The 16,211-nt window shown below is 41.9% G+C and overlaps 1 protein-coding gene and 1 long non-coding RNA gene across 6 annotated transcripts in view; one reads left to right on the top strand and one right to left on the bottom strand.

The window, feature by feature from the left end:
- STC1 (stanniocalcin 1) overlaps positions 1 to 5,819 on the top strand; it is a 47,830-nt gene extending 42,011 nt beyond the window's left edge. For all 5 annotated transcript variants that reach the window (XM_074940288.1, XM_074940287.1, XM_074940286.1 and 2 more), the window contains exon 5: positions 2,434 to 5,819. In XM_074940288.1, coding sequence (XP_074796389.1) covers positions 2,434 to 2,704 — 271 coding nt within the window. In that variant the 3' untranslated portion in view covers positions 2,705 to 5,819. The remainder of the gene's footprint in view (positions 1 to 2,433) is intronic.
- LOC141978291 (uncharacterized) lies at positions 1,688 to 8,234 on the bottom strand. The gene is made up of 3 exons (XR_012636362.1): positions 8,103 to 8,234; positions 7,143 to 7,390; positions 1,688 to 1,735 (listed from the first exon to the last, which is right to left on the bottom strand). It is a non-coding gene; the product is annotated as an uncharacterized LOC141978291 (long non-coding RNA).
- Between the last annotated feature and the right edge of the window lie 7,977 nt (positions 8,235 to 16,211).

Raw genomic sequence — 16,211 nt, 5'->3', positions numbered from 1 at the left:
GTCATGCAGCTTCCTCTGATTTAATCTCCAGTCAGTAGCCGTGAAGGAGGAAGGCCCTTCTGCCTCTGGACATGCTGTAGCTACTGAAATTAGATTTTAAAAAAAAAAGATTAAAATCCATTCATTTAATAAACATCAGATTGTATTTCTATCCAGTAACTTTGCGTGCTGGAGAGATAGCGAGGGAAGGGGAGAGAATCTGAAAGTTCAGTTGATGATAAACACAATATATCATCATCATCATCCGATAGAACCTTTTCTGCAAAGGATACTAAGTGAGTTTAAACTTGACACCAGGAAGAAGAGATGTTTCACTAGACAGTTCCCAATCACTAGCTTCTGGGGTGCATTGATACAACTGCAGCAGCATAGAATAAAATGGACAACATTCTGTCACACTTTGTATTAAGGTTAAATGTATAAATTCTTTGGCCATTTATGAACACCTCTATTGATCCTTTATGAAGGGTTAATGCGTTGTCTGCATCCAAAAAGTCTCAATTATCTAACATTAGGACTTTTCGATAACCTCTCCTGATGTACCTGTAATTAGAGCCGTGCAACTAATGGATATTTTTGGTTCAACCTGAAAATGAAACTTTTCAAAATCTTTGCATCATCATGAGACTTTCTTAATAAAATTGAAGGCAACTTTGAAGTCAAGTGTTTAAACTTTTTCAGAATTTGTGTTTGGATCAAAAAACAATTTGGTGACCTCAACATGAATTTACAAAATGTTTTGAAGTTGCCAAATATGCATTTTTCTCCTGGAGAAAAATGCATAATTCAGCGTAAAAATTTCACCCAGCTCTACCAAAAAACATGGTACTTTGCTTATGACCTCTAACCCTTTGTAAATGTCAACTTAATAGAAAGTTTCAACCAGAACTCCCTACTGGGATTGTTTTAAGTTAACTGTAGTACCTTACTCCAAACTCCCAGGCCTTTCACTTCACTCTCCAGTTGTAGCAGAAATATCAATGTGCCCTGACCTGTAGCAGTTGAAGAAGAAGCCTGCGGTAACATCTGTGAGAAAAGCACTGTGTCTTTTTCCTCTTCTTTACCTTATGGCCTTCTATCCTGCTCCATTATCCTCCTGGGCAGTAGCCCCCAGGACTTCTGATACTTCTACATCTCCCTCCAGTTTGTTCTCTAGGAGATCAGTATGATTGCCCTGAACCCTTAAGCAGACAGCGCAAACCTGAACAAGGGGACTTAAGTGATAGGAAGAATCAACCCAGCTCTCTCTGCGTCCCATTGAGGAGAATTCTTTTGAGCACTGTTATTTCTCTGCTTGGACTCCAAACAGAGATGTGGAAACAGATCAGCACAAATTCCTGGCTCTCTCTCTCTCTCTCATAAACAGGAGAGCAAGGAAAGCATACTCTCAGGGCCTGGTGCTAAAATAAAATTCCACAGTAGAGAGTAGAAACTGCAGTAAAAGGGCCTGATTAAATTAACCAACTTTCTCTTCAGCATGTTACTGCTGGTTGTAAATCCTAAAAATTCATCCCACTAGGAATGCATGCATTTGTCAGGCTATTAGACCTACACTAACCTCGTTTTCTTCTTCAGCCCCTTCTAAAGACTACACAGAAGGGGGGAAAGGGTTGGTGTCAAATCTCCATAGAAGAGTCCTAAGCAGCATATAGAGATTCCTTTATAGGAGTGGACATGGTCCATCTAGTCCAGTATCCTGTCCAATGGTGCTCAGTGCCAGATATTTCCGAGGAAGCTGCAAAAAAAAGCCCTAAGGCAAATGATTAGGGAATAACCTTTGCATAGGGGAATTGATACTCTGGTGCACATAAGGGTCTATAACTTATTTCTGTCCATTATTTTTATGGTCTTGATATTACCCTTGTTTGTGGGGATGAAATAAGGCAGTTTACTAGTGAATAAGTCCTGATAAACGTGTGACCTTTTTGATACCTTTGCTCCTAGTCCAACAGTGACTTGCCAAAAAAATCGGAGAGTATAATTTCCTAATTTGAGCAGTAATTAGAACGCAAATTTGTGTATTTACCGTTCAGAAACTTTACAGGAGCACAGCTAGGACTAGTAAACTAGAATTTTGCCCCAGAAACACATGTACTGTAACTCCATGAATCAAAGATGGAGATGCGTACATGGTGTTAAGTCTCTGGGATAGAGCGCAATCTATGTAAGTTGATGCTAATATTATAACGTGTGTATTTGCTATGAAACGGTTACAGGGCCCACAGCCCCTTGCAGTAATAGCTTACAATTTCAGCACAGTCCTCAACGCACCACAGAAACCAACCCTGACAATTGCAGTTCTCTCTCCGCACCACTACTTTTCTGGAGTCGTCTCTTTCTTTCAAACGGATTTGTTCTAGCTTGGGATCAACTCTCTCTCCTGTGCGAGAACAAGAATATAATGGGCAGTAACTGTCTTGTTCATGTATCCAGGTATTACAACAAGCTCGTGAGAAGCTTACTGGAATGCGATGAAGAGACTGTCGGCACCATCAAAGACAGTTTGATGGAGAAGATAGGACCCAACATGGCCAGCCTCTTCCATCTGCTGCAAACAGACCACTGCTCTCAAACGCACCCCAGAGCAGACTTCAACAGGAGACGCATCATCGAGCCTCAAAAGCTAAAAATCTATTTTAGGAGCCTCCGAGGTGAGGGGTCTATTCCATCCCATGTGAAACGTACCTCTTCAGAAAGTGCATAATTCCTTAGGGGAGAGAGAATGGGTGTGTAGGGGATCTAAACACGACCAATATAGAAGCCTCTTTTTCTAGGAGAGTTAATACACCCATCCATATGTACTGTAGGCTGATTTTAATAACAATTAGAAACTGGTTTTAGATATAGTTGTTCATATTTTCTATCCCTCTCAAACCAATTTGCATGGAACTAGGCTTCTGTGTTCAATGTCCCAGCTTTCTGCCTTTGAAATTTCTCCATCTCTTCTCTTCCCCGCCAAAAACAAAAGGGAAATCATAAACCTAGGCTTTTACAACAGTCAGTTCTTCAGCAGACACCAAATTATCAATGAACTGTAGCTCAAACACCCTTGCAGTTTGAAACCAACTCTAATAGTTTAACCTTATTAATAGGATGAGGCTGGTAGGTGGTGATATCTTTAGGATAGATCCATTAAAAGCTATCAGTGGAATTTGTGTTATGAATCTGTGCTGGCCATGGACGAATATGAATGTCATGTTTGGATTCTTGGTCTCAGTGACATACAGTCTTAATCCTCTCTTGTAAAACTCCCTTACCCAGTTAATCTACCACAATCAGGTCTAGCACTTACGAAACATGAAGGACTGTTTGTTTGTTTAGTATTGCCCTGCATCTCAGTGCAAAAACGACAGCATGGGGTGCAAGACCATGTGGTGACAGCGGATTTTTAAGTTGGTCAGTCTTTGCATTGGTTTAAAAACCCCAGCATCTTTATGTACTGTATCTAACTGTTAAAAGCTTTAAAAGAATCCTTAACGAAACTGTCTTAAAACTAGAGTATTAAAGGTCTTGCTTTAACTGTGGTATACATATAGTTTTAAAATCTGTCATGTACTGTACATAAATTCCAGAAGAGTCTGCTTAAAAGAAAGAAGCAGAATATAATAATGTTATTGCATATAAATTTAGTTTTGTACCTTAGCTTTATTTTTTCCCCCTGGAAACACTATCTCTGTCACGTTCAAAAGTACACATTCCTCACGGTGGCCTTTTTCTAATGAAAGAGAGAAACTGTTTAATCATGTATTAGAATTGGACCAGGCAAAAGAACTGGTGAGTAGCTATTCATACTCGCCGAGAGGCTGGATTCCGACCGCCCGAGCTACCTTCAGGGGTTACCACGGTACTGTACTTGCATCCCAGCTGGAAGTCCTGCTAAAAAGCAAATCTGGGAATTGTCAAACGGCTGACAGACCAACTCTTGCATATCACGGCTGCAGCCTTCAGAAGGGTCACATCTGAGCCACGCCAGGTATGTCTAAAGGTAGCCGGGCAATCCAAAACACATGCATCACTGTGCCTGTTGCGAGCCACTTGAAACGCAGGGCCTGCCTTTCCTACGATGCTCTTCTGAAAAAAGAAGATCTGACCGAGGCTTACAAGTTGGTTTTTTTGGCATGCCTAGCTGAAGGCCTCCACAGGAGCCTGTCTTGGGTTCTGTACGCCAGAAAAAGCAACCTTGCGTTGTGGCTTGGGAGCAGCAGGGCTGATTCCAAAATCTACCCCGCTGGAAACTAGGTCTGGGGGGGTAGCTGACTCTGGTTCGGCTCGTTAAGAAGCGAATCAGGTTCTGTAAAAGGCTAACGGGGGGGCATCTCTCTTTGCAGAATACAAAGCAATAGAACTTCTCAACCACAAAGCCTTTAAACAATGACTTGCTGCTAATATATTAAAACCAGATGCAGTGACAGCATTTCCAGAATTGCTGTCTTCATTAAATGTAGCCCGAAAGCGCTGTCGTAAAATTGTAAGCAGCAAAAAATGTTGCTGACAGTGATTTTTGTAATATATATATAGAGAGAGAGAGAGAGAGAGAGAAAGAGATACTCTGAATCATGCAGTCCGGTTCAAGCTAGGTGCAACACTGTCAGGTATACTGGAATCCAACGTAAGGAGGATGCAATCCTACACGGTGCTGCATGCTTCCCAGTGGGAATTACGGGTGCTCAAGTAGCAAGGGCTTGATTTTACCAGGTGCAGGTGCTCAGCACTTTGGGAGAGGTACTTTTTGAGATGCACCATTAGGAAAGGGGCATTAGAACAGGAAGTCTACCAGAGTTTGGGTATCAAGTACACTACACCGGGGATTTGCTCCAAATCGAGCTACCGTCCCTTTACATACAGAGTGCAAAGCCGCTATTTCAACCAGTAAAACTCACCTTGTGAAGCAGGTCGAACACTTGCCCTCCGAACATTGTGTTGTTGGAAAATGGGTTGACAGCTTTTTCCAACTATCTGTATAAACACTGCTTAGGTTTTTGTGGTTTTTTTTTTTTTTCCCTAAGGCTATTTAAATGCCCAACATTTTGAATGTTAAGTGGAAACTTTTTTTGGTTGTCAAAAAAAATTTGTTTTTTCAATCAGATCCCCAAAAGTAGAAAACATTTCCAATCAATTCTTAACAGTTTTTCACCTGGGGAGGACAGGGGAGTGGTCCTTTCCTGAGCAACCCTATTACTGTGGTTTCAAGCAGGGATAAATCATCTAGTGGCTTTACTTCCTCCCCCCAAGCAACGACTCAGCGTAGAGAAAATCTAATTCACAAAAATATTTGAGCTGCTTAGTTTATGCCTAATGTCTCACTTTTTCCCCCTTGGCCTATAGTAACACTAGCACTGCACTACAGTCACACAATTTTTATAGGGAAAAATGATTTTCAGTGTAGAGTCTGACTGTTTCACACCCATTTAATCTCTAATGCTTTTTTTTTTTTTGGTCTTGTGCTCACTGCAACGTGATTTTCTTGGGGGTCGAGGGGCTTATCTAGAAGCGTTTGCATGATTCTCATTGTGATTTGTTTGCACTTTAGACATGTTTGTGCCATTATAAATTTGCATTATGTATTTATAATTTAATGATACTTAGGGGGGTTTGGTTTGGTTTTTTTGACTGATTACTGGAACAAACAGTGAGCATATCTGGGATATGTCATTATTTATTGTTAAATTACATTTTTAAAGCTCCATATGTTCATATAAAGGTTATTTGAAACATATCATGGTAATGAGAGATGCAAGTTATTTTCTTTGCTTATTTTTATAATTAAAGATGCATAACTTAATATGAGGCCTATGGTGGATTCCTTCTGAGACAAAATAAAATGTTAAATTTAGTCTTTTTCTAGTGTCTGATTTTCACTAAACCTTCACTGTTAGTCTTCCCAAAGATACTGCTGACTTGCACATACTTTGATTTATTGTTAAAGTGGGGTGGCAAAAAAGCCAACCAGGTTAACTTCCGATGCCCTTTCTAATAGGTTTGGAGCATTACAGGTACACAAGCTCCCGCCACTAAGGAGTTGACAGTCTAATGTCTCTGGCTGGCAAGTCCCCCGTTTTTGCTTCAAGCAGTTTAGGATCTGGGAGATGCAACAAAATATGGTTTTGTATTTCAGTCTGTGTCTTCCTGTCATCGTGGTGACACCTTACCATGCCCCGCTAGCCGAGACCTGCTATTCAAATGCCACTGTGACCCTGAGGAGAAAAGTAGGGTTCTTGCCTTGGTCTCTCCACCTTGTTCCAACGAGAGGTGCAGCTATATTTTCTTTCATTTTAAAGTCATGGTTCCAGAGTTGTAAACCCTGAAAGTGTTAGTTAACTAATACTAGGGGAGAATATCCCATGACTCCACCCTGAGGGGCTGGGATAGCACTGCCAGTAGGAACACAGACAGGGGTCTGTCTACTTTGCAGCTCGTGTAGACTTACACACAAGCTCTGAATATAACCCCAGCTATGCTGTTGGGGGTCTAGCGCACGTACTTATCCATGGGCAGGAAATTAAACCCCCGCCTGCCACGTGGATTTGACACCCAGGGTACCTCTCTCTAACAAATATGAGACCCATGAACAAAGCCGATAGAGAGAGCACACTGACCGATGGATTTTAATCTCTGCGTAGCGTTGCAAGTGCTACAGCGGCCCCACCGTACCCCTGTAGCACATACCACAGCAACAGAAGGGCATTTTCCATCATCCTGGTAAATCCACCCCTTCAAGAGGCAGTAGCTAGATAGACGGAAGAATTCCTCCGTCGATTAACCTAATGGCATCTACAATGGAGCTTAAGTTGGCTTAACTACCTCTCTCAGGAGTCATTTTCCCCCCCCCCAACACCGCTACGTCCACGTACGTTTTAGGTGTAGACCAGGCTTTAGTTCCTGCTAGTTACTTTCAGCGCTCATAGGGTCCTCCTCGCCCACTAATGGATTTTATCTTCACAACAGCTCTGTGCGGCGGAGCAGTGCTCTCCTCCCGCTTTGTACAGATCGGGAACTGAGGGACAAGGTACAGGTGAGCGTATAGCCCATGCTGCAGTGACTCCACTGCCATTGGAATAGGAGCCAAACTAGATTAAAGCTAGCTGTGGTATGGATACAGGTGGTGCAACTACAGTGTAGACGTTCCTCTGGGACTGACTTACCCACATCACTCCATGGATGAGCTAGAAATTTGACCCAGGTCTCCTGCGTTGCAGTCCAGTGCCATAGCGAAGGTATTCAATCCATTTTAAAGGCAGAAGGATGGTCTAGTGGCCAAGTGTTTCATGTCACCTCTGTCCGCAGAGCATAAGCACCTACTGGACTGCTCATTCCAGGAACTCTGACCTCATAAGATTGGATGCTGAAAGTCACTGATTCAAATCCCGCTGTTCACAGGAGACTCTTGAAGCTTTAATAAAGAGCGATTGTGACAAAGCAGAACCATTAGTAAAATGAAGGTAAAAGCACTTTTTAGAGACCATCTTTATAATAGCTCGGTTATTACAGGGAGAAGGATTTCTTATTTTAATTTACAGGCTTCCTTCATCATATCTCATGTCGCTCCAAGCACAGAACTCTAATCTACACATAGTCCAGGATCTCTCTCTAACTTTGCATGAAAGATCACAAAAATGAGGGTAGTCTTTATTGGAAAAGGAGAAGGGATGAAAGGAGACTTTGTTCACATTCACCGTTACGAAAGAGAGATCAGTCCCTTTTTTTTATTGCCTCATAATATTAAAACAAGAGGGGGCTTAATCAAAGAAGAAAATGTATTTGAGCTGATTGAGAAAGGGGGAAATGATTTCATGAGCAACTTCAAAGTTGTTTCCATTTTTCAGGGTTCACAATAGAAACATTTTCAACGGACCGAAAGCCACGTTTTGAAATAAAAGCAGGCTCAAAACGAAATGAGCCGTTTCATTTGACCTTCAATGAATTTTTTTCAGCATGCCCAGAAAAATCCCGTTATTCTCACAGTTCTAGTTACCACTATTAATAACTTTTGTTGCCTGTTGCAATACCAGCTAAATCAGTGACGCTAAGGAAATCAGTGCACTATTGCTCTGCTTTCTACTGATGACTGATTCATAGGCTGTTTCTACTGCCAGCGATCTTACCTCAGCTATGCCTGCTGTCACACCACTGTGAGGAAAATGAGGCAATCCTCTGAAGGCTTTTATGCAAGCTGTCCAAATGCCAATTCGGTGACCCAGGTCCTTGAAGGAGCCCTCTTGTATCATACAGAAATAAAAATCTAAATAAATAAATATGCAGTTTGAAAAGCAGGAAATATTGCTGGCAGGAGTTTTCATTATACCATGTGTAACTTAAAAAATAACTTTTTCTTTTAAAGTCTGTTTGTTTGGGATTTTTCCTTTTTTTAGCAGTTTCCATTGTCTCTTTGCTCTCAAGGCTGCAAGCATCTAAGCAATGCTTCCGCTAGGCAGGAGGTTAGTACTTCAGCTAATTATCCTTCGGCTTCCCCTTTCAAGGATCAATGCTTTTTCACTACCAGGAGTAACAGCACAGTGTCATTGGTACGGATTGGGCTAATATCTGTTATTGTTCGAGAAGTGTACAATTGTTCACCCTATCTGAACAGAGAGTCACCTCTGAAGCTAATGTGATAAGTTTTTATATATATCATTCCTGGGCTAAAAATTGAATATGTTATTATATATATTGAAAATGGAAATATGTTATTATAAAATATTGAATATGTTAGCTTAAAGAGACTATGTATATATTCATCTGACATGCTACAGATCTTCAGTAGATAGATAGAAAATAACAATGCCATCTAACATTTACATCACGTTTTTCATCCTTGAGGATCCCAAAGTGACAGAAAGATGCTTACCCCTGCAAGGGCAGGAGAATAATCTATACCAGTATAAAGGGACCTTTCACTGTGTCCTCACTAGGGATTTGTACTGTCATAACTAGAGCTGGTTGGAAATTTTCCAGTGGATCAGTTCCCCCTCCCCCCCCCCCCCGCCCCATCAAAAAATGCTGATTTGAGAAAATCAAAACATTTGGTGGGAATGTACCGATTTCACGGAAATTTTTTATTAAAAAACTATCGGAGCACTCTGTTTCGACTTCATCATTTCAATTGTGACATACTTTATAATAGTCAAAAGGAAACATTTCAACCTTATGGAAACCAAGAGCTTCACTTCAGTATTTCCCAAATGAATTATGAATTGTGCTGGAAATTTCAAAATGTCAGAATTTCTCGTGGAATGGAAACTCAGTTTCAACCAGCTCTAGTTATAAGTATTACAGTAAAAAAAAAAAAAAAAAAAACATAGCTCAAACTGCAGTAGTGATATCAGTACAAAACTATGCCCAGATTAGGTTTTAGAAGAGTAAATTGCCTCTAAATGATGAACGTGGGTTGCAGTCAAATCACCATCATCTTAAAATGGAACAAACAAAACAAAGGATAATTTGATTTGACTCGGGACCAAAGGACGTGATTGACTGACTGATATTGTCTATATTTTTTTTTAAGCTCGTTATATAACCAGGGGGAAACCATCTCAGTTTTTCCTGGCCCTCACCCTTCCGGCTTTCTTTATAGTTATGAGGAGAGAGCAAAAAAGAAAGAAAAAAAAAAAAAAAGAGAAACCTTTGGCACGTAAAATGACTTTGTATAAAATGTCTGGGTGTGAAGTTTGGGAACTCACTTCACTTCCTAACTTTGGGACCTTTCTTCCTTTCTTAAGAGGCTGCCGTCTATATTGATGTATGTTGTCTCTGTCACCATCTTTCAGCAAGTGTGACTTAAAATAAAAATTTTTTTTTTTTAAAACTAAAGTAGGATGATAAAATATAATGCAAGGTTCAAACTGCAATGTAATCTCTAATGCCCCTTCCCATGACACAAGCAACTTGCTTAAATGAAAAGGCAGAAAAGAATTAAATGGATAAAGAGACGGCTGTTTCAACAGAAGTGTAGAATCTATGGCCAAGATTTATGACAAATGATTTTGGGGGCTCAGCTTGAAATGCCTTAAAGGGGCCTGATATCCAGTGGGTGGATGCTTGGCAATTCCTGAAAATCAGACCTCTTAAGGTGGTGTATGTCTGGCACTAGTCATTTATTCAAATCTTGGTCTTATATGCGAGTAAGAGTCGCAAGTGCAGTTACGTCAGCGAGGATAATATGACCAGGGCTAGAAATCCACATATTTCAGGGCAGTAGAATATCACTTGCTAGGATCCTGAAGCAACACCCCAATTGCACAATTATGGGAGGGCGGGATTCACCTTCCATTGGAACATCTGGCCACTTCTGGTGACAAGAATAGAGGGAAGCCTGGTCTGTCCCAGTCTATGTTCCTGAAAATGCCACCGGTGAAGTCAAAATAACAAATGCAAACCGGATTCAAATCACCGTGCACTAAAATGGGTGTCACACTATTGCAGATACTACATGAGCTGTGGAAACTTGCAGTGCACCTTAGTCGCAAATAGGACAACATCTGGAAGCGTCACACCCACTGGGATGTTTGGGCCCTATGGAAAGACAAGGTAGGACTGCTAGTAGTCTGTTGAGCCCCAGGCCACCCTAAAGCTGTTTCTCCTGAAATCAGTGGAAGTACTGGATGAGCAAAGACTGCAGATTGGGCTCCACATTTTTAGCCAGGTGGGGAATGCGATGGCAACGGTTAAATTTCACTCGGGCCATTGCAAATGTGGTCAAACATTGTCCCTTTTACCAAAGCACAAATTTTACAAAAATAAGCCATGCCTCCATTATCACCAGAAGCCAATATAATTTATCAATGGAGCAGTTTCACCCTTTCGACATCAGTGCTCACAACGGAGGCTCTGGAATTTTCAAACGGAGCTATGGGAATTGGGCATCTCTTTTGAAAATCTCAGCCAGAAGCTATAAAGAACCTCATGCAGTTTTAGTCCTTGGTTATAATACCTACTTACCACGATCAGAGGCTCAGAGTAATTGATGCTTGCCAAGCCCTTTAAGATGCTGAGATGAAAAGCACTGCAGAAATGTGTAGCATTTTCATTCCTACCCAGAGCTGGAAAAGCTAATGGAACCTATATAAAAACACAGGAGGATACGATTGTTTGTATGTACACATGGGATTTTTCTCTTATTTCTTTCTTTGAGGAGGAAATGCCATGAGAGATTCAAAAGTAAGGAGGGAACAGAGGAATTTGGTGCAGGAGAGAACATCTACACAAAAGGGATAATAGCAAGACAGACTTGAGGGTCAGAGGAGAACAGTTCCGTGGTAGTTGGCCGACTCAATACAATCAGACCTACTTTTCATTCCAATCTTGGCCCCTGAGCACGTGCCCAGGAGTTGGATGGGGAGTTCCTCTGGGGTTATAGAACAACGCTGTGGAGCTACTTTGTGGCTGATACTCCAATCTCAGGGGAATGCCCTCGGTGGAGGGGACTGGCCAGCATGGCAGATATACCTGCTCGACCCCCAGCTTCCCTCTCTGTGGCAACATGCAAGGAGACCCCATAGAACTGGGCTGCATGCGCTCCCCAAAACTGGCCTCATCCTGAAGCAAGAAGTCCCTCAACAGCCAAGGAGAGTCGGGATTTGCCCCACACCAAAGCACTGTTAACTTTGCCTTTCCATACCGCTGTGCGTGTCCCAAAGCTGTGTGCGTACATTAGCAAATTATACAGCCAACCCCGCTCCCACCAGTGATGTAGGTAACTGTTACACTCATGATATAGCTGGGGAAACTGAGGCACGGGGAGATTAAGCGACTTGCCCAAAAGCCTGTGGCACGACCAGAACCCAGTTCTCCCCATGCACAATCCTGTATTGTAACTGCTAGACGATGCTCCCTCTTCTGCCTTTATAATGAGGTAGAATAAAAACCAGACATTGTTTCAATGCCTCGCATTGTACAATCTGACTTCTACTTTCTTTCTCCCACCCTTTGCCTGTCTCTACTAAGACTATAAACGCTTCAGAGCGAGAACTACTTACTGTTTGTGTGTACAGCACCTTGCACCAAAGGGTCCTGATGTAGATCCCAGATCTAGGCACTCCTGTAATAAGAAAAAACAACCTGATTATACCGCACCTCTGTTTATAGGGAAACCTGTCCTGTGAAAAGTATTTTCCACACTACTTTCTCTCCACCACTTCCTGGGGTGAAAATTCCAGTTGTGTCCGTTGAGTTTTGCTCAGGGTTATTTTTTTGTCTCGGGAGTTGGAGCATTGTGTTATGAAAACAAATCATTATTCTTTTCTCGATACATTGTTTTGATTGGAGTAATCAACCAAGCTCCATAAAATCATCAAAGATTTGCTGCCAATCACACTGAAATCCTAGCACAATTGTACTCTCAGCTGGGGAATTTGTACAGTATGAACAAGCAGAAAAGGGGATTTATTCCAATTATTTAAGGTTTTTTTTACTGCACTGATAATTAATCCTGATAGTTATTTTAACAGGATTTAAAATATTTTTCTAAGTGCTGGTATGGTTAACTGTTTCATACCTGTTTTTCAGGATTACTTCTGTTCTTCAGCTACAAATATGTATTGAGATGAACTGCCTTCTGTATGTTATTGTTCATAATCTTTTGTATCATTTAATGCCTAGAGACTCCAACACAGGATCAGGGTCCCATTGTATGCCATACAAACAGAGCATTATGCAATCCCTGCACCAAAAAGCTTACATACTTAATGGACAAGAAAACATACAAGCAAGAGGAAGAACGACTAGCTTGGTTGTTGTGGTTGTGTTGGGGTGTCCACCCTCACCTCCCAAAACTACTGAATTAGCAAACAGTTTCAATTTTACCCTCATTGAATTTTGTTCAACTGTCAGGCAAGGCAGAGGAACAAGACTGTGTTTTATATCCAGACCATGAAGGAGACATTCCTGCCAGGGGTAAATCTTTCCTTCCTCTGGGTAAAGCCACCATCTCAGGAAAAGACAAGGCAAACTACTAATTTATAACGGATTGCCAGAGCAGAATGGGTTGCCTGAAGACAATCAGAAAGTCCCCCAAGTAACGCAGAAAACACAATGACTACATAGGAGGAGCAATGAATACAAAGCAGCACAAAGACGCAAGAGCAGCTTCCTCCCCGTCACTACCTTGGGACTGGAGAAGCAAACTCTGCGCAAGATGTGTTGATGAGTCAGTCACAACCCACGCTTTCTGACATGGCATGGTTAAGGCTTGATTGATGTTATTCAATAAGACAGATGTCTTATCGCTGTACCACAGGAAGGGACTTCAGGCAGATCCACCCATGAGACCTCAGGGGAAGACACTTGCTCCTGAGCTGTATTCTCAGGTCAAGGAGCAAACTTCCCTTAATGACGGGGAGTGGTACATTCTGTAAGAAGAATGAGATTAACAGAAGGACGATATTGGTTTTTCCTCTTGGCTTTAGCAAGGACTTTTGCACAGCTTCCAGCATTGTGAAGCTTTATCCTCATTGAGGACCAGTTATGAGAGACACTGAGTTTTCTTAGGGGAGACAGAGCCTGAATTTTAGCCCTCCTGTTACAAGATTTATTACAGAATGGATCAGAGAAGGGAACCAAACCTTTAACTCAAAACCTACATGAGATGGGATCTCTGGATCCTAAGCGTTCCTGAACTTTGGGCAAGTACAGATCTAGGCTAAGATTTTCCCAAGTGACTAGTGATACTGATTGCTTCCATTCTGGAGTGCCCAACCTGAAACAATTAAAAGGGGCCAGACTTTTAGAGGAAGGATGCTCGGTGCTTTGTCTTTTTGGAAACCCAAAAAAGTGAGGCGCACAAAACCACTAGTCATTTGGGAAAATCTTAACACCAATCCTATGTCTACAATCATCAACATAAGCCACACCTAATATCACAGCCCCTCTTACTTACGTGGTAACTACCACTTCTTCGCAACTGTTTGATGGAATTGCCTTCGACTGACACTCGATGCACTCCCAAGTTCAATGCCAGGCCTTGATTAGAATCAATAAAGCCTTGCACAGCTTGGAACCTGGCTAATCTTTGAGATGTCAACAACTATGTCTTGTTACCTGTCACCTGAGTTTAAAAAAAACCTCCAAAAAACCAGGGTGCAGACAACTCGGAATCCTCAGTAAAGGCCTCTGTGCTCTGGAACCAATCTTTTGTCACTGAGCCATGGCTATGGAGCAAGAAGCATATATTTATTCCGTATTTCTGCTGATTAGGTTCAGTAACTGAGCAGGTGTTCAGACAGGACAGCGATAGCAGAGAATTGCCTGTTTTGTAAGCAGCTGTGAGCAATAGATTGGTTATTCTTTGCAAACATCCCCAAATATTGATACAATAGTCATGATACGACCGTATAAATAACCCTCATGGCTTTCTAAATTACATGTGTACGCTTACATGGTGGCCTGGTGTGATGCTTTGTCCTGGGTACCTCTCATGCATACTGCAGTTCCTTATGGAAATAGTAGATATTGTTCTCATGCAGGGATATATTTCTCACGCAGCGATACATTTCTCACGCTGAGTAAATAACGAGCGGTTCTCATAGCCCTGAACTGCCTTTAATCATGTACACATTTCTCATTGCAACAAGAGAGCTCGAAGATAACAGCAGTATCTTATTGCCTTCCTCCCCAACTGAAATCCCGGGAGATATTCCAGCCCACAAGAAGTCAGAGTCACCTCTGGTAGGAATCTACTGAATTTACACTAACAATGGATTTGGTCCAAGGAATTTATGAGAGGCAAACTTTGCATAGCACCCTTCCACCGCTGCTCTGGCTGTGGCATTCCAGGCATTTTATGCAGCCGGAATCTGGCCTTTGAAACAGAAACAGCCACCATAGGGCCAAATCCTCTGCTGGTGTTAATCAGCATTGCTCCAGTGGTTTCCATGGAGCTACCTTAATTTACACGGGCTGAGACTCTGCCCTTCACCAATGCCTTCCTTTCCTGGGCAGCTCATCTCCACTTTGTTTAGTATAGTTAGTGAGCTGAGGCCTCTAACTTTGGGTTCTGCTGTCTGGTCTTCTTCCCCCTCCCAGACCTCCAACAACAGATGCTCTGAGTGCATTCAACCTTTGTGAACTTCAAAATAATATATTAAAATGTGGCTGTGCCCAATCAATGGGCCCTTGTGCCCAGTAAATGTCCCAACAGGGAGAGAGACCGGAGAAATTAAATAACGAGCTTGTAAAAAACCCATGCCTTCCTTGCACCTTTTGGTTTAATTGGTTACACTCTATAAAATAAACTGAGGCTGTAAAATGTTTCACGTGCTCTTGAAAGTACAGTGTAGTCTAAGGGTGGCCGAGAGTCAGGACTCCATTCTCTGCCAGTGACTCAATGTGGGACCTGAAGCACACGACTCAGCCCCTCTAGGCCTCAGTTTACCTCTCTGTAAAGCGGGGGTATTATTTCTATACCTCACAGTGGAGATTGCAAGGCTTAGCAGAATGAATGGGAAGTGCTTTGAGATCCACAGCTGGATGGCGTGGCAGAAAGGGAAAGTGTCACTGGAGCTTTTCCGGTGGTACCACTATGCAAAGAGACAGCACAACTTTTAACTGATTTACTTTTTAAACTCACTTAGGCCCAGATTCTGAAAAGATATTTGGGCTCCTAACTTCCACTGAAATCAATGGAAGCTAGGAACCTAAATACCTTTAAGGATCTGGATCTTACTGAGGGCTTGTTGACATGGGGACACACGAGAAAATTAATCTGAATTAAATAAAGATGTGAATTTTAACGTCGTTTATTTAAACTGCATTAACCCCCTATGCGGGCACACTTGTTCAGAACTGAAGTGGCTTTAATCGGATTTAGCTTAATTCCCTTCCAAAGTGAATTAAACTGAATAAAATTAAGGCCACTTTAATTTTGAAAAGAGCAACCACACCGGGATTTAATGTGGTTTAACTAACCCACTTTAAATTTGCATCTTCATTTAATTCAGATTAACTTTCCTGAGCATCCCTGTGTAGACAAGCCCTTACTACCAATGGGCAGATGTGGTCTGAGCCAGCCAAATCAATGGTCTATTAAAGCATCCCAGCGAAGAAACAATACGACTGAAGATGAAGAAGAGGTGCTAGCTTTATTTTATTGAAAAACCTTATCGCTCACCCCATGGAGACGGAGGGAGCCAGGGAATTTATTACACCGCATCAGTGCGAAGATTTCTCCTGGCAGCTCAAGGACTTGTCAGGATATGATTAAGAAAGCAGAGGAAATTAAA

The sequence above is a fragment of the Natator depressus genome, chromosome 26 (assembly GCF_965152275.1).
Source record: "Natator depressus isolate rNatDep1 chromosome 26, rNatDep2.hap1, whole genome shotgun sequence".
Taxonomy (NCBI): domain Eukaryota; kingdom Metazoa; phylum Chordata; order Testudines; family Cheloniidae; genus Natator; species Natator depressus.
Note: the sequence above shows the minus strand (reverse complement) of the source record. Positions and strands in the feature narration are given on the sequence as shown.